General features: G+C 50.9%; 1 protein-coding gene and 1 long non-coding RNA gene across 2 annotated transcripts in view; one reads left to right on the forward strand and one right to left on the reverse strand.

The window, feature by feature from the left end:
- The window catches only part of LOC138948183 (actin-related protein 5-like), a 65136-nt gene that overhangs the window by 12201 nt on the left and 32836 nt on the right, over window positions 1-20099 (forward strand). The window contains exons 7-9 of the mRNA XM_070319683.1: window positions 339-526; window positions 1676-1792; window positions 2009-2107. Coding sequence (XP_070175784.1) covers window positions 339-526; window positions 1676-1792; window positions 2009-2107 — 404 coding nt within the window. The remainder of the gene's footprint in view (window positions 1-338; window positions 527-1675; window positions 1793-2008; window positions 2108-20099) is intronic.
- Window positions 15362-16125, reverse strand: LOC138948179 (uncharacterized). The gene is made up of 2 exons (XR_011449919.1): window positions 16058-16125; window positions 15362-15728 (listed from the first exon to the last, which is right to left on the reverse strand). It is a non-coding gene; the product is annotated as an uncharacterized lncRNA (long non-coding RNA).

The raw sequence follows: 20099 nt of genomic DNA on the forward strand, positions 1-20099 counted from the left end.
GGTACAGATAGACTCAGAGCTGATTGGCCAGACATCTTTGTGGTGAGAGAGTGGTTTTACATCAGGAAGGTGTGTGTGTGTGTGTGTGTGTGGGTGTGGGTGTGTGCATGTGTGCGTGTGTGTGTGTGTGTGTGTGTGTGTGTGTGTGTGTGTGCGTGCGTGCGTGGGTGTGTGTGTGTGTGTGCGTGTGTGTGTGTGTGTGTGTGGGCGTGTGTGGGCGCGTGTGTGTGTGTGTGTGTGGGCGCGCGTGTGTGTGTGTGTGTGGTGTGCGAGTAGTTTTACATCGGGAAGTTGTGTGTGTGATGCATTGTACACAGATTTGACCTTGTTGTTGACAGTGGACGGTGTGATCCTGGACTGTGGGTACCAGACGACGCACGTTCTGCCGGTGCTGGATGGAAAGCTGGTGTCGGCCAACTGTCGCAGAATCAACTTGGGTGGTGCTCATGCCGACTTCTTCATGCAGCGTTTGCTACAGCTGAAGTATCCTGGACATCTGGCGGCCATCACACTGTCCAGAGCTGAGGTACAGCAATTGAGACTTCCCCTCTTAAGACCTTGCCTTTTTTCACATTTTCTCTTCTTTACCTCTCTACAGTTGCCTCCTTGTTAACAACTGATATTCTCCTTTTCTTTCTTTCCTTTTTTTCTTCTTTTCTTCTTTTTTTGAGGTGTAAAATTGGGGGTTCCACTTCAGAAAACATGATGTGTGTTGAGAATGAAAGGAGGATAGGGGTGGAATATGAGTTTGCAGAAGGTACATGTACATAATATGCAGTGACCAGTAAGGTACGTGGAAGGTACATGTACATAATATGCAGTGACCAGTAAGGTACGTGGAAGGTACATGTACATAATATGCAGTGACCAGTAAGGTACGTGGAAGGTACATGTACATAATATGCAGTGACCAGTAAGGTACGTGGAAGGTACATGTACATAATATGCAGTGACCAGTAAGGTACGTGGAAGGTACATGTACATAATATGCAGTGACCAGTAAGGTACGTGGAAGGTACATGTACATAATATGCAGTGACCAGTAAGGTACGTGGAAGGTACATGTACATAATATGCAGTGACCAGTAAGGTACGTGGAAGGTACATGTACATAATATGCAGTGACCAGTAAGGTACGTGGAAGGTACATGTACATAATATGCAGTGACCAGTAAGGTACGTGGAAGGTACATGTACATAATATGCAGTGACCAGTAAGGTACGTGGAAGGTACATGTACATAATATGCAGTGACCAGTAAGGTACGTGGAAGGTACATGTACATAATATGCAGTGACCAGTAAGGTACGTGGAAGGTACATGTACATAATATGCAGTGACCAGTAAGGTACGTGGAAGGTACATGTACATAATATGCAGTGACCAGTAAGGTACGTGGAAGGTACATGTACATAATATGCAGTGACCAGTAAGGTACGTGGAAGGTACATGTACATAATATGCAGTGACCAGTAAGGTACGTGGAAGCATGTGGAAGATACACATTTGACAGAGGGTACGTAACATTCTCACTGAAGCCTCACAGACTGGGGGTTATGACTTTTAATTTGAACTCTGCTGCCGTTTAGTCTATCTTTCTCATGTAGGCAGACAAGCAAATGATCTTAGCTTACATTTGTTACCAACTTTACGACAAGTATTGTATGTTTTGCAGGAGTTGACACGGGCCCACACCTTTTTCTCAGTGGATTATGGGGGAGAGCTGGCCAGGTGGGCCGAGACAGAGTACTACCTGAAGAACGTTCACCGCTTCCAGCTGCCCTTCACTCCTGTAAGTCCCTCTGAAGACCGAGTTTAGCAGCCTGAATCGTGTTGCATATTGTCAGACATCTGTGGTGCTTTCTGATTACAGAGTCACTTGTTTGGTCCACTTTAAAAAATAAAAAAGTAGATTTTGCCGAAACAAACCGTTTTATTTTTTTTTAACAAATATTAGCAGTCTGTTTTGTATTGTGTTCTTACTATGCATCATTGGCATTGTGTGCAGCAACCAGGCAGCCAGGTGAGCGCGGAGCAGCACAGTCAGAGACGAGAGCAACAGATACAGCGACTGAAGGAAGCCAACACACGACGACGCATGGAGAAGGTAGGAAAGCAAGACTTTGCAGGGGTCCGTTTACTATTGCGCCATTGGTGCATACAATCTGAAAAAAACCCATTAGAATAGACGATGTTCAAAAAAAAGTCTGACGGGTTTGTACGGGTTGTGAAAGAGTGACTACCCTTGCTTTAAGAGTGAATACCCTTGCTTTAAGAGTGAATACCCTTGCTTTAAGAGTGAATACCCTTGCTTTAAGAGTGAATACCCTTGCTTTAAGAGTGAATACCCTTGCTTTAAGAGTGAATACCCTTGCTTTAAGAGTGAATACCCTTGCTTTAAGAGTGAATACCCTTGCTTTAAGAGTGAATACCCTTGCTTTAAGAGTGAATACCCTTGCTTAAGAGTGAATACCCTTGCTTTAAGAGTGAATACCCTTGCTTTAAGAGTGAATACCCTTGCTTTTTCAGGGACAAATAAATTCACATGTGCTCCTGTCCACGTGTTTCAGAAACACCCCTTACTTAGTGATTGTCCCCTCCCATGGTTGTCCCCTTACTTAGTGATTGTCCCCTCCCATGGTTGTCCCCATACTTAGTGATTGGCCCCTCCCATGGTTGTCCCCTCCCATGGTTGTCCCCATACTTAGTGATTGGCCCCTCCCATGGTTGTCCCCTCCCATGGTTGTCCCCTCCCATGGTTGTCCCCATACTTAGTGATTGGCCCCTCCCATGGTTGTCCCCTCCCATGGTTGGCCCGTCCCATGGTTGGCCCGTCCCATGGTTGGCCCGTCCCATGGTTGTCCCCTCCCATGGTTGTCCCCTTACTTAGTGATTGTCCCCTCCCATGGTTGTCCCCTTACTTAGTGATTGTCCCCTCCCATGGTTGTCCCCTCCCATGGTTGTCCCCTCCCGTGGTTGTCCCCTCCCGTGGTTGTCCCCTTACTTAGTGATTGCCCCCTCCCATGGTTGTCCCCTTACTTAGTGATTGCCCCCTCCCATGGTTGTCCCCTCCCGTGGTTGCCCCCTCCCATGGTTGTCCCCTCCCGTGGTTGTCCCCTTACTTAGTGATTGCCCCCTCCCATGTTTGTCCCCTCCCATGGTTGTCCCCTCCCATGGTTGTCCCCTCCCATGGTTGTCCCCTCCCATGGTTGTCCCCTCCCGTGGTTGTCCCCTCCCATGGGTGTCCCCTCCCATGGTTGTCCCCTCCCATGGTTGTCCCCTCCCATGGTTGTCCCCTCCCATGGTTGTCCCCTCCCATGGTTGTCCCCTCCCATGGTTGTCCCCTCCCGTGGTTGTCCCCTCCCGTGGTTGTCCCCTCCCGTGGTTGTCCCCTCCCGTGGTTGTCCCCTCCCATGGTTGTCCCCTCCCATGGTTGTCCCCTCCCATGGTTGTCCCCTCCCATGGTTGTCCCCTCCCGTGGTTGTCCCCTTACTTAGTGATTGCCCCCTCCCATGGTTGTCCCCTTACTTAGTGATTGCCCCCTCCCATGGTTGTCCCCTCCCGTGGTTGTCCCCTCCCATGGTTGTCCCCTCCCGTGGTTGTCCCCTTACTTAGTGATTGCCCCCTCCCATGGTTGTCCCCTTACTTAGTGATTGCCCCCTCCCATGGTTGTCCCCTCCCGTGGTTGTCCCCTCCCATGGTTGTCCCCTCCCATGGTTGTCCCCTCCCATGGTTGCCCCCTCCCATGGTTGTCCCCTCCCGTGGTTGTCCCCTCCCGTGGTTGTCCCCTCCCGTGGTTGTCCCCTTACTTAGTGATTGCCCCCTCCCATGTTTGTCCCCTCCCATGGTTGTCCCCTCCCATGGTTGTCCCCTCCCATGGTTGCCCCCTCCCATGGTTGTCCCCTCCCATGGTTGTCCCCATACTTAGTGGTTGTCCCCTCCCATGGTTGTCCCCTTACTTAGTGATTGTCCCCTCCCATGGTTGTCCCCTCCCGTGGTTGTCCCCTCCCGTGGTTGTCCCCTCCCATGGTTGTCCCCTTACTCAGTGATTGTCCCCTCCCATGGTTGTCCCCTTACTTAGTGATTGTCCCCTCCCATGGTTGTCCCCTCCCGTGGTTGCCCCCTCCCATGGTTGTCCCCTCCCGTGGTTGTCCCCTTACTTAGTGATTGCCCCCTCCCATGTTTGTCCCCTCCCATGGTTGTCCCCTCCCGTGGTTGTCCCCTCCCGTGGTTGTCCCCTCCCATGGTTGTCCCCTCCCATGGTTGTCCCCTCCCATGGTTGTCCCCTCCCATGGTTGTCCCCTCCCATGGTTGTCCCCTCCCGTGGTTGTCCCCTCCCATGGTTGTCCCCTCCCATGGTTGTCCCCTCCCGTGGTTGTCCCCTCCCATGGTTGTCCCCTCCCATGGTTGTCCCCTCCCATGGTTGTCCCCTCCCATGGTTGTCCCCTCCCGTGGTTGTCCCCTTACTTAGTGATTGCCCCCTCCCATGGTTGTCCCCTCCCGTGGTTGTCCCCTCCCATGGTTGTCCCCTCCCGTGGTTGTCCCCTTACTTAGTGATTGCCCCCTCCCATGGTTGTCCCCTTACTTAGTGATTGCCCCCTCCCATGGTTGTCCCCTCCCGTGGTTGTCCCCTCCCATGGTTGTCCCCTCCCATGGTTGTCCCCTCCCATGGTTGCCCCCTCCCATGGTTGTCCCCTCCCGTGGTTGTCCCCTCCCATGGTTGTCCCCTCCCGTGGTTGTCCCCTTACTTAGTGATTGCCCCCTCCCATGTTTGTCCCCTCCCATGGTTGTCCCCTCCCATGGTTGCCCCCTCCCATGGTTGTCCCCTCCCGTGGTTGTCCCCTTACTTAGTGATTGCCCCCTCCCATGTTTGTCCCCTCCCATGGTTGTCCCCTCCCATGGTTGTCCCCTCCCGTGGTTGTCCCCTCCCGTGGTTGTCCCCTCCCATGGTTGTCCCCTCCCGTGGTTGTCCCCTCCCATGGTTGTCCCCTCCCGTGGTTGTCCCCTCCCATGGTTGTCCCCTCCCGTGGTTGTCCCCTCCCATGGTTGTCCCCTCCCGTGGTTGTCCCCTCCCATGGTTGTCCCCTCCCATGGTTGTCCCCTCCCATGGTTGTCCCCTCCCATGGTTGTCCCCTCCCGTGGTTGTCCCCTTACTTAGTGATTGCCCCCTCCCATGGTTGTCCCCTCCCGTGGTTGTCCCCTCCCATGGTTGTCCCCTCCCGTGGTTGTCCCCTTACTTAGTGATTGCCCCCTCCCATGGTTGTCCCCTTACTTAGTGATTGCCCCCTCCCATGGTTGTCCCCTCCCGTGGTTGTCCCCTCCCATGGTTGTCCCCTCCCGTGGTTGTCCCCTTACTTAGTGATTGGCCCCTCCCATGGTTGTCCCCTCCCATGGTTGTCCCCTCCCATGGTTGTCCCCTCCCATGTTTGTCCCCTCCCATGGTTGTCCCCTCCCATGGTTGTCCCCTCCCATGGTTGTCCCCTCCCATGGTTGTCCCCTCCCGTGGTTGTCCCCTTACTTAGTGATTGCCCCCTCCCATGGTTGTCCCCTTACTTAGTGATTGCCCCCTCCCATGGTTGTCCCCTCCCGTGGTTGTCCCCTCCCATGGTTGTCCCCTCCCATGGTTGTCCCCTCCCATGGTTGCCCCCTCCCATGGTTGTCCCCTCCCGTGGTTGTCCCCTCCCGTGGTTGTCCCCTCCCGTGGTTGTCCCCTTACTTAGTGATTGCCCCCTCCCATGTTTGTCCCCTCCCATGGTTGTCCCCTCCCATGGTTGCCCCCTCCCATGGTTGTCCCCTCCCGTGGTTGTCCCCTTACTTAGTGATTGCCCCCTCCCATGTTTGTCCCCTCCCATGGTTGTCCCCTCCCATGGTTGTCCCCTCCCGTGGTTGTCCCCTCCCGTGGTTGTCCCCTCCCATGGTTGTCCCCTCCCATGGTTGTCCCCTCCCATGGTTGTCCCCTCCCGTGGTTGTCCCCTCCCATGGTTGTCCCCTCCCATGGTTGTCCCCTCCCATGGTTGTCCCCTCCCATGGTTGTCCCCTCCCATGGTTGTCCCCTCCCATGGTTGTCCCCTCCCGTGGTTGTCCCCTCCCATGGTTGTCCCCTCCCATGGTTGTCCCCTCCCGTGGTTGTCCCCTCCCATGGTTGTCCCCTCCCATGGTTGTCCCCTCCCATGGTTGTCCCCTCCCGTGGTTGTCCCCTTACTTAGTGATTGCCCCCTCCCATGGTTGTCCCCTCCCGTGGTTGTCCCCTCCCATGGTTGTCCCCTCCCGTGGTTGTCCCCTTACTTAGTGATTGCTCCCTCCCATGGTTGTCCCCTTACTTAGTGATTGCCCCCTCCCATGGTTGTCCCCTTACTTAGTGATTGCCCCCTCCCATGGTTGTCCCCTCCCGTGGTTGTCCCCTCCCATGGTTGTCCCCTCCCGTGGTTGTCCCCTTACTTAGTGATTGGCCCCTCCCATGGTTGTCCCCTCCCATGGTTGTCCCCTCCCATGGTTGTCCCCTCCCATGTTTGTCCCCTCCCATGGTTGTCCCCTCCCATGGTTGTCCCCTCCCATGGTTGTCCCCTCCCATGGTTGTCCCCTCCCATGGTTGTCCCCTCCCATGGTTGTCCCCTCCCGTGGTTGTCCCCTCCCATGGTTGTCCCCTCCCATGGTTGTCCCCTCCCATGGTTGTCCCCTCCCATGGTTGTCCCCTCCCATGGTTGTCCCCTCCCATGGTTGTCCCCTCCCGTGGTTGTCCCCTCCCATGGTTGTCCCCTCCCATGGTTGTCCCCTCCCGTGGTTGTCCCCTCCCATGGTTGTCCCCTTACTTAGTGATTGCCCCCTCCCATGGTTGTCCCCTCCCGTGGTTGTCCCCTCCCATGGTTGTCCCCTCCCGTGGTTGTCCCCTTACTTAGTGATTGGCCCCTCCCATGGTTGTCCCCTCCCATGGTTGTCCCCTCCCATGGTTGTCCCCTCCCATGTTTGTCCCCTCCCATGGTTGTCCCCTCCCATGGTTGTCCCCTCCCGTGGTTGTCCCCTCCCATGGTTGTCCCCTCCCATGGTTGTCCCCTCCCATGGTTGTCCCCTCCCGTGGTTGTCCCCTCCCATGGTTGTCCCCGCCCATGGTTGTCCCCTCCCATGGTTGTCCCCTCCCATGGTTGTCCCCTCCCATGGTTGTCCCCTCCCATGGTTGTCCCCTCCCATGGTTGTCCCCTCCCATGGTTGTCCCCTCCCGTGGTTGTCCCCTCCCATGGTTGTCCCCTCCCATGGTTGTCCCCTCCCATGGTTGTCCCCTCCCGTGGTTGTCCCCTTACTTAGTGATTGCCCCCTCCCATGGTTGTCCCCTCCCGTGGTTGTCCCCTCCCATGGTTGTCCCCTCCCGTGGTTGTCCCCTTACTTAGTGATTGCTCCCTCCCATGGTTGTCCCCTTACTTAGTGATTGCCCCCTCCCATGGTTGTCCCCTTACTTAGTGATTGCCCCCTCCCATGGTTGTCCCCTCCCGTGGTTGTCCCCTCCCATGGTTGTCCCCTCCCGTGGTTGTCCCCTTACTTAGTGATTGGCCCCTCCCATGGTTGTCCCCTCCCATGGTTGTCCCCTCCCATGGTTGTCCCCTCCCATGTTTGTCCCCTCCCATGGTTGTCCCCTCCCATGGTTGTCCCCTCCCATGGTTGTCCCCTCCCATGGTTGTCCCCTCCCATGGTTGTCCCCTCCCATGGTTGTCCCCTCCCGTGGTTGTCCCCTTACTTAGTGATTGCCCCCTCCCATGGTTGTCCCCTCCCGTGGTTGTCCCCTCCCGTGGTTGTCCCCTCCCGTGGTTGTCCCCTTACTTAGTGATTGCCCCCTCCCATGTTTGTCCCCTCCCATGGTTGTCCCATGGTTGTCCCCTCCCGTGGTTGTCCCCTCCCATGGTTGTCCCCTCCCATGGTTGTCCCCTCCCATGGTTGTCCCCTCCCATGGTTGTCCCCTCCCATGTTTGTCCCCTCCCATTATTGTCCCCTCCCATGGTTGTCCCCTCCCATGGTTGTCCCCTCCCATGGTTGTCCCCTCCCATGGTTGTCCCCTCCCATGGTTGTCCCCTCCCGTGGTTGTCCCCTTACTTAGTGATTGCCCCCTCCCATGGTTGTCCCCTCCCGTGGTTGTCCCCTCCCGTGGTTGTCCCCTCCCGTGGTTGTCCCCTTACTTAGTGATTGCCCCCTCCCATGTTTGTCCCCTCCCATGGTTGTCCCCTCCCATGGTTGTCCCCTCCCATGGTTGTCCCCTCCCATGGTTGTCCCCTCCCATGGTTGTCCCCTCCCATGGTTGTCCCCTCCCATGGTTGCCCCCTCCCATGGTTGTCCCCTCCCGTGGTTGTCCCCTCCCGTGGTTGTCCCCTCCCATGGTTGTCCCCTCCCGTGGTTGTCCCCTTACTTAGTGATTGCCCCCTTCCGTGGTTGTCCCCTCCCATGGTTGTCCCCTCCCATGGTTGTCCCCTCCCGTGGTTGTCCCCTCCCGTGGTTGTCCCCTCCCGTGGTTGTCCCCTCCCGTGGTTGTCCCCTCCCGTGGTTGTCCCCTCCCGTGGTTGTCCCCTCCCGTGGTTGTCCCCTCCCGTGGTTGTCCCCTCCCGTGGTTGTCCCCTCCCGTGGTTGTCCCCTCCCGTGGTTGTCCCCTCCCGTGGTTGTCCCCTCCCGTGGTTGTCCCCTCCCGTGGTTGTCCCCTCCCATGGTTGTCCCCTCCCGTGGTTGTCCCCTCCCGTGGTTGTCCCCTTACTTAGTGATTGTCCCCTCCCATGGTTGTCCCCTCCCATGGTTGTCCCCTCCCATGGTTGTCCCCTCCCATGGTTGTCCCCTCCCGTGGTTGTCCCCTTACTTAGTGGTTGCCCCCTCCCATGGTTGTCCCCTCCCGTGGTTGTCCCCTCCCGTGGTTGTCCCCTCCCGTGGTTGTCCCCTCCCATGGTTGTCCCCTCCCGTGGTTGTCCCCTCCCGTGGTTGTCCCCTTACTTAGTGATTGTCCCCTCCCATGGTTGTCCCCTCCCATGGTTGTCCCCTCCCATGGTTGTCCCCTCTGTTGCGGATCCTAGTCTGTTGCGTACTCGGAGGGTACGAAGACCTCACCTTTTACGTTATAAATCAGAACAAGAATGAATTTTGTTTCTAAAAAAAATTCTATCACACCACTATTGCAGATTCATGCACAAAACACACAAGACGTATTTGTAAATTTATAGATTCAACTTTTATTTACTGGCTTGTTCCGTGGTCGACGGGTTATTCTTCATTTCTGTATCGTTCATATATCCTGGATCTAATTCTAAAAGTCACTCATCTTGAAAATACGCAGTGATGATGTTGACAGTCGGAACGTCGTGTGGTCCAGGCTGGTTATCGTCGAACGGTTACATAAAGTTCATCATTGATGATCAGGAAAACATCGCACGAAGTTAGAGGGTTGATCGTGAAAAAAAACTCGTCCCTCAGATCTCGAACTGGAAACTCGTAGTCGTAACTCGAAACACCAACATATCTGTCGAAATAATGACAAGTCTCAGAACTGGGAATTATTCTATCATCATACAAACCGTTTCCCCTGAGACCTGTGTGATAAAAACACATCTTGTTATTCAAATGGAGATCCAACTATATCATTCATTACAGCACTTTATAAACAATTAATTATCCACATTCGTTCCTCATGCTGCTCAACGTTCATACAATGTATTACGTTTGATCTACAGTGATCACATAAAATCTTGGTATTTGATCACACTTGTGATACCGTGACCAATACAGTGCTCATAAAAATTAACTTGGTAACCTTGGGAAAATCAACTTGGATCTAAAAAACATATTTACCGAGAAAAGATTCCATCACCCTGACGGTTACCGGCTACCGCTGTCGCTCGCTGCCAGATCTCTGGTCGCTCCGTGAAAGATAGGGTGTCTCCTCTGTGTAAGCTCTTGCCAACTTCGTTCGCCCTTGGCGATGGGTTTTGCTTCTAGGCATGGGCATAGAACGGTGTTGTTGTGGTCCTCTCATGCTTTCGCTCCTTCTCTTCCACTTTCCGTTGCCTTTTCTTTTCGATCGTTATTCTTTTCTCTCTCTGCGCAAACTCCTTAATCGCTAACCGAAACTCATCTTTGCGTTGTTAGCTAACCTAGACCAATGGAAACTCTTGTCTATTCGCGAAAATAGCGATCAAGAATTTCGTACCTAATAATAACCTCATTTATTATCTAACTCCTTATGTTCCCAATACTAATGAACAAAGTAAACTGACGATCACATCGAAAGTAAAAGAATAAGCTTTGAAGGAAACTCCTTCAAGAAATACGACAACTCCTTGACGACAAACAAAATGACGTCAACTGATAGCAAAACTTTGACGTAATTATACTTCGGTTTTCCCGACAATACATAGGCACTTGCTGCATCACCTAATTAAATAGACCATAGGTGCCTGACGGTGCTCGGTATTTGTATGGACCTGAATAGCTTGCGTACATTTTCGCAACATACGCCCCTCCTCTTGAGCTGAAACATTCATGTTTAAGCTAAACCTAGTTATTCAGTCTACTCAAATAGTCGGCCCCAACGTTATCAACCCCTCGGATGATTTTAACAGTAAAGGAGTACTGTTGTAACTGGAGTGCCCATCTCATGAGACGTCCATTCTCTGTCTTGGTCTTCTGCAGTCATTACAGAATCGAATTGACCCATCCTTCTTTTTCACTAATACAATCGGACTGTTGTATGGTGAAATGCTAGGTTCTATGACACCTAACTTCAGCATGTCATTGACCTCCTTCTTCACAATTTCTACTTGTGAAAAGGGTAGCTTGTACTGTTTTACATGCACAGGTTCTTGTGATGTCAGTTTGAACTCACACTCTTCAATGACACATTTCCCAGGTATGTCTTTGAGTGCTTTGACCTTCCTGTCACAAAGTGCTTGTATTTCTGCTTGTCTCTGTGGTTCTAGTTCTGGATTGATGTTTACATCTTTGGGACCTTCTTTTGGTTTTAGGGAAAGCATGGGAAATCGGTCTATCCCCAACTCACCCATTTCATCATCATGCACATCATCCACCACCACCGCCACTATTTCCGGAACTTCCACTATAGTCTTTGCTTTAGTTTGCTCGGACCTGTTCTCTTTGGACTCTGACTCGCGTTCTACATACAACTTCAGCAGATTTGCATGTAGCAGCTTGTCACGTCCCTTGATTTTCACCCTGTAGTTGCAACTACCGACTTTCTCTATCACTGGGTACGGACCCTTCCATGTCAGCTGCAATTTATTGTGCTTCTCAGGCAACAAAAGCAACACTTTGTCTCCAACCGCTAGACTTCTTTCTTTTGTCTTTTTGTTGTACGCCTTTGTGTACTTGAGAGCAGCCTTGCTGAGATTGTTCTTGGCAATCTCGCAAGTCTTCTCGATTTTGTTTGTGAGATCAACAATATGACTGACAGTGGAGCGTGTCTCATCTGCTGTGTCCTCATTCGTCCATACTTGACGTAGAACTTGCATGGGACCTCTGACTTCTCTGCCATACAGCAGTTCAAATGGTGAGAATTTCAGACTTTCTTGTGGGACTTCCCTGTACGCGAACAGTAGCGCAGGGAGAAACTTGTCCCAGTCTTTTGGTTGCTCTTGGCAAAGCTTTTTCATCATGTGTTTGAGCGTAGAGTTGAATTTTTCAGTCAACCCGTTTGTCTGAGGATGCCACGGCGTAGTATGGATGCCTTTGATGTTCAGAAGTTTGTTTACCTCTTCCATAACCTCGCTTGTGAACTGGCTACCCCTGTCGGTCAGTACCTCCCGAGGAATGCCCACTTTTGTCCACATGACCCACAAAGCTTCACTCACTGTTTCTGTTCTAATGTCTTTGAGTGGTGTAGCCTCTACGTACCGTGTAGCGTAGTCTACCATAGTCAATATGTATTTGTGCCCTCGGTTAGATGCGGGTATGATGGGCCCTACGATATCGACTCCCACTCGTTCAAACGGTGTCCCTATCAGCGGCATGCTTTTCATTGGCACTTTCTTTGTGGCCCCCTTCCGCGAGCTGCGTTGACACGCATCACATGACGCGCAATACCGTTTGACGTCACCACAAATCCCTGGCCAATAAAAATCGCGCCAAATTCTGTCTCTGGTGCGACGCACGCCTTGATGCCCGGCCATAGGTGTGTCGTGTGCTAATTTTAGAACGTCCGTTCTAAAACATTCTGGGACAACCACTTGTTTGCATGGACTGCCGTTGTCCATGTATATCCTATAAAGGATATCCTTTTTCCACTCGTAATGAGTGCTGTCTTTTGCCCCCTTGGCAACCCGATCGCGGATTTTCGCTAGAGAGGGGTCTGTCTTTTGCTCTCTAGACAAATCCTCTGGCCGAATCTGACCTAGATCGATTTGTTTCGGAACCCAGGGTTTTTTCTCCGCCTTCTGTTTTTCCTGGTTCCGAGTCTGTACAGGCGCACACAATTGTGGCTCTGCCTCCCGTTTCACAATTGGAAAAACAGGTACACTGATCTCGTTTTCATCCATATCCTTTCGGATATTACCGATCAGAACTTGGTGACACAAAGCCTTTGCCACCAACACGCGTGTGACTCCCGAGAAAAACGGTGTGTCCATTTGTACAACCGCTATCGGCATTTTTCTCTGGCGCGTATCCGCTAGGGTTATGTTCTGGTGTTCACCCGTATAACACTCCGGCGGAACTAGTGAAGAGTTCACCACTATACAAGTTGCACCCGTGTCACGGATACCACTTGCGTCCTTTCCCTCAACCTGTACTCTACAATTTGGATCGTATGCATCGCCCTTACGACATTGGCATGTGACCTCGTCACCTGACGTTCGAACTGCAGCTAGTAATGTTGATGCATAATTACTGCTGGGTCTTGGCCCATCCAATCTTTTGGGACAATCACGAATCATGTGCGGGCCCCCACATCTGAAGCACCCCTTCGTGTTGGGTGGTGGTCTATTCCCTGTTTGCCTGTTTGGATTACCCCCCGACCTCTGTCCAAAGTTATTGCCCTTGTGTGGCTGCCTATTGTCTGACTGTGCGTTACCCCCGGTTGGAGGTGGTCCATTACGCGGCTTATTGTCAAACCTACGCTCGCCCCCCTGTGACTGTCGCGGTGGCATGCGTCCCCCGGCATCACGTGCATCTATGTATGTTTGCACATGTTTCACAACATCATCGATGTTAGTCGGATTTCTTTCCCTAACGAATCTGTTTTGGTCCGGAGTTAGGACATCCAACAGTTTGTCTGTGAGAATTAAATCCTCCAAGTCACCCGACTTCCCTTCCTTTTCGGACAACTCCTTCCATCTATCTAGATAGGTTTTCATGCGTTTTCGGCATTCTTTGATGCTCTCTTCCTTTTCCCACTTAACCTCTTTGAATCTCTTCCTGTAAGATTCAGCAGTCAGCTGAAAACGCTGCAAGATCGCTGTTTTCACCTCGTCATAGTTTACTGACTCCTCATCAGACAATTCGATGTACACCTGGCGTGCTTGACCTCGCAATTGCCCTGACAATCGAATTGCCCACTCATCTTCATCCCAATCTGATAGTTTTGCAATGCGTTCAAACTGTTTGAAGTAGGCTTCTATATCATCTTTGTCATCCAAAATTGGCAGATTGATATGTATCTTGCTACTTGACTCTCTGGGCATATGATGATTATTTTGGTTTACATTCTGATTTAAACCTAGGTCAACCATTTCCCGCATTTTCCTCAGTTCGAATTCTTGTTGCATTTCTATCTCTTCGCGTTTTTCTCGCGCCCTTCTTTCCTCCCTTCTGGCTTCTTCTTCCATTTCTTTTTCTTCTTTTCTTAGCTTTTCTTGGAACTCTCTTTCCTCCCTCTTTCTTCTTTCTTCGGCTTCGAGTTTCTTTTCCTCTCGATTTATCTCTTCCGTACGTCGCTTTTCGATATAGTCTGCCAACTCTATACCTGACAGACCCAGGATAATCCCATCCTGCTTGAATGCCAACAGCGGAGAATCCGCCTCCATAACCTGCCGTCTCGGCATTTTCTTAACTTGTCGGTGCAACAACTAGTCTCAGTTATTTTGCCAAAATACACTAAAGACTCAGTTCCTCAATCCTAATTTGTCTACACGTAACCCTGGTATACAAAAGTAAGGAATATAAGAGCACACCTCTAATCACTACCAGATTAGAACACCGACTGACTATAGTAGTTATGTCTTTAACCTAGACCTACTCGACTCCCGAGTTAACTGCTATATCAAACTTCCTTGTGAAGGGTTATAACAACTGATAACACAATCACCACAACGTGATCTGGCTTCCGAGTGACCTTGACACTAATTCAATAGCACAAAACCTAGTCACTACTGACTCAGGAAACACACCAGCTTCACTAAAATAATCTATCACAACAAGATTATTTTCCTTACCTAGTCCCAGTATAGTGTCACATTGACCCAACTATACTAAACCAATATCGACTTTCGAAATTGGAAATCGGCTAACTGGATTTTACAATTCTGACTTTCAGAACCTAGACAAAAACAACCATAATGCTTTTATATGTCTATCCATCCAGTTAAGCTTTACTAGGTAAACTCGAGTTTTATAGGTTCAGCAATACCATGCTAATTCTCTACCTATCATCAAAACTCTCATCAGACCCTACTGCACTTCTTACAATAGTTCCGGTAAATCTTCATTCAAAACTCAGCTTCCCTGAGTTGAATTACTTTACTTTAATCTATGACAACTATATTTCTTATGCCACCAAGAAATACAAAGTCATGGACGATTTTAGTCCAAGCGTGCGTTTACATTCAAGTATTGCTTGACTAAAATGGAATAGTGCCTTCGCACAAAAGAATATATGTTGATGTTTCAGTTCGGTTTACAATGTTTCCCTTTTCTTTTGGAATTCGTAAATTGGCTATCTCAAGAAAACCTACCTCGCGTCCAAGATAATTTTCCCAAGGAAACCAATCACAATTCTTTCACTCATACACTTCTACTGGTATCACCTACTGCATTCACAAATACTGACAGTTCGTATGTGAAACAAAAATCTATGTGTTACAACATACCTATCCAACTGACCTATTCATGCACATGCAGTCGTGCAAAATGTACAAATACAAAAATGAATTACCATAGCCAGACCTCCGAATGAGTTTTGTGACAAACCTGCACAATGGTGTGATACCCAACTAAAAAATTTAGAATTTTGGCTCGTGTCCTTGGAAATAATCCCAAAAACAAGAGTGTCTTGGAACTATCCCTAGGACGAGTACCCCCAAATGTTGCGGATCCTAGTCTGTTGCGTACTCGGAGGGTACGAAGACCTCACCTTTTACGTTATAAATCAGAACAAGAATGAATTTTGTTTCTAAAAAAAATTCTATCACACCACTATTGCAGATTCATGCACAAAACACACAAGACGTATTTGTAAATTTATAGATTCAACTTTTATTTACTGGCTTGTTCCGTGGTCGACGGGTTATTCTTCATTTCTGTATCGTTCATATATCCTGGATCTAATTCTAAAAGTCACTCATCTTGAAAATACGCAGTGATGATGTTGACAGTCGGAACGTCGTGTGGTCCAGGCTGGTTATCGTCGAACGGTTACATAAAGTTCATCATTGATGATCAGGAAAACATCGCACGAAGTTAGAGGGTTGATCGTGAAAAAAAACTCGTCCCTCAGATCTCGAACTGGAAACTCGTAGTCGTAACTCGAAACACCAACATATCTGTCGAAATAATGACAAGTCTCAGAACTGGGAATTATTCTATCATCATACAAACCGTTTCCCCTGAGACCTGTGTGATAAAAACACATCTTGTTATTCAAATGGAGATCCAACTATATCATTCATTACAGCACTTTATAAACAATTAATTATCCACATTCGTTCCTCATGCTGCTCAACGTTCATACAATGTATTACGTTTGATCTACAGTGATCACATAAAATCTTGGTATTTGATCACACTTGTGATACCGTGACCAATACAGTGCTCATAAAAATTAACTTGGTAACCTTGGGAAAATCAACTTGGATCTAAAAAACATATTTACCGAGAAAAGATTCCATCACCCTGACGGTTACCGGCTACCGCTGTCGCTCGCTGCCAGATCTCTGGTCGCTCCGTGAAAGATAGGGTGTCTCCTCTGTGTAAGCTCTTGCCAACTTCGTTCGCCCTTGGCGATGGGTTTTGCTTCTAGGCATGGGCATAGAACGGTGTTGTTGTGGTCCTCTCATGCTTTCGCTCCTTCTCTTCCACTTTCCGTTGCCTTTTCTTTTCGATCGTTATTCTTTTCTCTCTCTGCGCAAACTCCTTAATCGCTAACCGAAACTCATCTTTGCGTTGTTAGCTAACCTAGACCAATGGAAACTCTTGTCTATTCGCGAAAATAGCGATCAAGAATTTCGTACCTAATAATAACCTCATTTATTATCTAACTCCTTATGTTCCCAATACTAATGAACAAAGTAAACTGACGATCACATCGAAAGTAAAAGAATAAGCTTTGAAGGAAACTCCTTCAAGAAATACGACAACTCCTTGACGACAAACAAAATGACGTCAACTGATAGCAAAACTTTGACGTAATTATACTTCGGTTTTCCCGACAATACATAGGCACTTGCTGCATCACCTAATTAAATAGACCATAGGTGCCTGACGGTGCTCGGTATTTGTATGGACCTGAATAGCTTGCGTACATTTTCGCAACACCCTCCCATGGTTGTCCCCTCCCGTGGTTGTCCCCTTACTTAGTGGTTGCCCCCTCCCATGGTTGTCCCCTCCCGTGGTTGTCCCCTCCCATGGTTGTCCCCTCCCGTGGTTGTCCCCTTACTTAGTGATTGCCCCCTCCCATGGTTGTCCCCTTACTTAGTGATTGCCCCCTCCCATGGTTGTCCCCTCCCGTGGTTGTCCCCTCCCATGGTTGTCCCCTCCCGTGGTTGTCCCCTTACTTAGTGATTGGCCCCTCCCATGGTTGTCCCCTCCCATGGTTGTCCCCTCCCATGTTTGTCCCCTCCCATGGTTGTCCCCTCCCATGGTTGTCCCCTCCCATGGTTGTCCCCTCCCATGGTTGTCCCCTCCCATGGTTGTCCCCTTACTTAGTGATTGCCCCCTCCCATGGTTGTCCCCTCCCGTGGTTGTCCCCTCCCGTGGTTGTCCCCTCCCGTGGTTGTCCCCTTACTTAGTGATTCCCCCCTCCCATGTTTGTCCCCTCCCATGGTAGTCCCATGGTTGTCCCCTCCCATGGTTGTCCCCTCCCATGGTTGTCCCCTCCCATGGTTGCCCCCTCCCATGGTTGTCCCCTCCCGTGGTTGTCCCCTCCCATGGTTGTCCCCTCCCGTGGTTGTCCCCTCCCATGGTTGTCCCCTCCCATGGTTGTCCCCTCCCGTGGTTGTCCCCTCCCATGGTTGTCCCCTCCCATGGTTGTCCCCTCCCGTGGTTGTCCCCTCCCGTGGTTGTCCCCTCCCATGGTTGTCCCCTCCCATGGTTGTCCCCTCCCGTGGTTGTCCCCTCCCGTGGTTGTCCCCTCCCATGGTTGTCCCCTCCCGTGGTTGTCCCCTCCCGTGGTTGTCCCCTCCCATGGTTGTCCCCTCCCGTGGTTGTCCCCTCCCATGGTTGTCCCCTCCCATGGTTGTCCCCTCCCGTGGTTGTCCCCTCCCGTGGTTGTCCCCTCCCATGGTTGTCCCCTCCCATGGTTGTCCCCTCCCATGGTTGTCCCCTCCCGTGGGTTGTCCCCTCCCATGGTTGTCCCCTCCCATGGTTGTCCCCTCCCCTGGTTGTCCCCTCCCGTGGTTGTCCCCTCCCGTGGTTGTCCCCTCCCATGGTTGTCCCCTCCCATGGTTGTCCCCTCCCGTGGTTGTCCCCTCCCATGGTTGTCCCCTCCCATGGTTGTCCCCTCCCATGGTTGTCCCCTCCCGTGGTTGTCCCCTCCCATGGTTGTCCCCTCCCGTGGTTGTCCCCTCCCGTGGTTGTCCCCTCCCGTGGTTGTCCCCTCCCGTGGTTGTCCCCTCCCGTGGTTGTCCCCTCCCGTGGTTGTCCCCTCCCGTGGTTGTCCCCTCCCGTGGTTGTCCCCTCCCATGGTTGTCCCCGCCCATGGTTGTCCCCTCCCATGGTTGTCCCCTCCCATGGTTGTCCCCTCCCATGGTTGTCCCCTCCCATGGTTGTCCCCTCCCATGGTTGTCCCCTCCCGTGGTTGTCCCCTTACTTAGTGATTGCCCCCTCCCATGGTTGTCCCCTCCCGTGGTTGTCCCCTTACTTAGTGATTGCCCCCTCCCATGGTTGTCCCCTCCCATGGTTGTCCCCTCCCATGTTTGTCCCCATACAAGCCAAGGTATTCACTCTTTCACAACCCATTCAAACCCGACACTTATTTTTCGTCAATTCCTTTCAGTGAGTCAAAGGACACATGGACATTAATAACAACTGCACCACCCTTTGCACAGTCACCTGTTTATGTCTGTCTTTGGTCTTCTCTCTCCGTCGCGATATAACCTTCGTGGTTGAAAACGACGTTAAACACCAAATAAAGAAAGAAAGAAAGATGTCTTCTCTCTGATATTCGCATGCACACACACAAAAACCGGCACGGTTGGCCCAGTGGTAAGGCGTCCGCCCCGTGATCGGGAGGTCGTGGGTTTGAACCCCGGCCGGGTCATACCTAAGACTTTAAAATTGGCAATCTAGTGGCTGCTCCGCCTGGCGTCTGGCATTATGGGGTTAGTGCTAGGACTGGTTGGTCCTGTGTCAGAATAATGTGACTGGGTGAGACATGAAGCCTGTGCTGCGACTTCTGTCTTGTGTGTGGCGCACGTTATATGTCAAAAGCAGCACCGCCCTGATATGGCCCTTCGTGGTCGGCTGGGCGTTAAGCAAGCAAACAAACAAAATGCACACACACAGAACCACACGCACGCTTTGATAACATAATACTGGGACAAATTCCAAGCTCTTTAGCTTCTTTGGAAAAACAAGTTTCTTGGCTAGATGCCGGCAGACCCCTTCGGCCTGGTGGGTACAGTGGCTAGATGCCCGCAGACCCCTTCGGCCTGCTGGGTACAGTGGAACCCCCCTTTTAAGACCTCAACAAATCTGTGGAAATCAGGTCTTAAAAAGGAGTGAGTCTTAAAATGGGGGTAAATTTACCAGGGCTGTGAACAGGGAGGGAGTCTTAAAATGGGGGTAAATTTACAAGGGCTGTGAACAGGGAGTGAGTCTTAAAATGGGGGTAAATTTACAAGGGCTGTGAACAGGGAGTGAGTCTTAAAATGGGGGTAAATTTACAAGGGCTGTGAACAGGGAGTGAGTCTTAAAATGGGGGTAAATTTACAAGGGCTGTGAACAGGGAGTGAGTCTTAAAATGGGGGTAAATTTACAAGGGCTGTGAACAGGGAGGGAGTCTTAAAATGGGGGTAAATTTAGAAGGGCTGTGAACAGGGAGTGAGTCTTAAAATGGGGGTAAATTTACAAGGGCTGTGAACAGGGAGGGAGTCTTAAAATGGGGGTAAATTTACAAGGGCTGTGAACAGGGAGTGAGTCTTAAAATGGGGGTAAATTTACAAGGGCTGTGAACAGGGAGGGAGTCTTAAAATGGGGGTAAATTTACAAGGGCTGTGAACAGGGAGGGAGTCTTAAAATGGGGGTAAATTTACAAGGGCTGTGAACAGGGAGGGAGTCTTAAAATGGGGGTAAATTTACAAGGGCTGTGAACAGGGAGGGAGTCTTAAAATGGGGGTAAATTTACAAGGGCTGTGAACAGGGAGGGAGTCTTAAAATGGGGGTAAATTTACAAGGGCTGTGAACAGGGAGGGAGTCTTAAAATGGGGGTAAATTTAGAAGGGCTGTGAACAGGGAGTGAGTCTTAAAATGGGGGTAAATTTACAAGGGCTGTGAACAGGGAGTGAGTCTTAAAATGGGGGTAAATTTACAAGGGCTGTGAACAGGGAGTGAGTCTTAAAATGGGGGTAAATTTACAAGGGCTGTGAACAGGGAGTGAGTCTTAAAATGGGGGTAAATTTACAAGGGCTGTGAACAGGGAGTGAGTCTTAAAATGGGGGTAAATTTACAAGGGCTGTGAACAGGGAGGGAGTCTTAAA

The sequence above is a fragment of the Littorina saxatilis genome, linkage group LG15 (genome assembly GCF_037325665.1).
Source record: "Littorina saxatilis isolate snail1 linkage group LG15, US_GU_Lsax_2.0, whole genome shotgun sequence".
NCBI classification, from domain to species: domain Eukaryota; kingdom Metazoa; phylum Mollusca; class Gastropoda; order Littorinimorpha; family Littorinidae; genus Littorina; species Littorina saxatilis.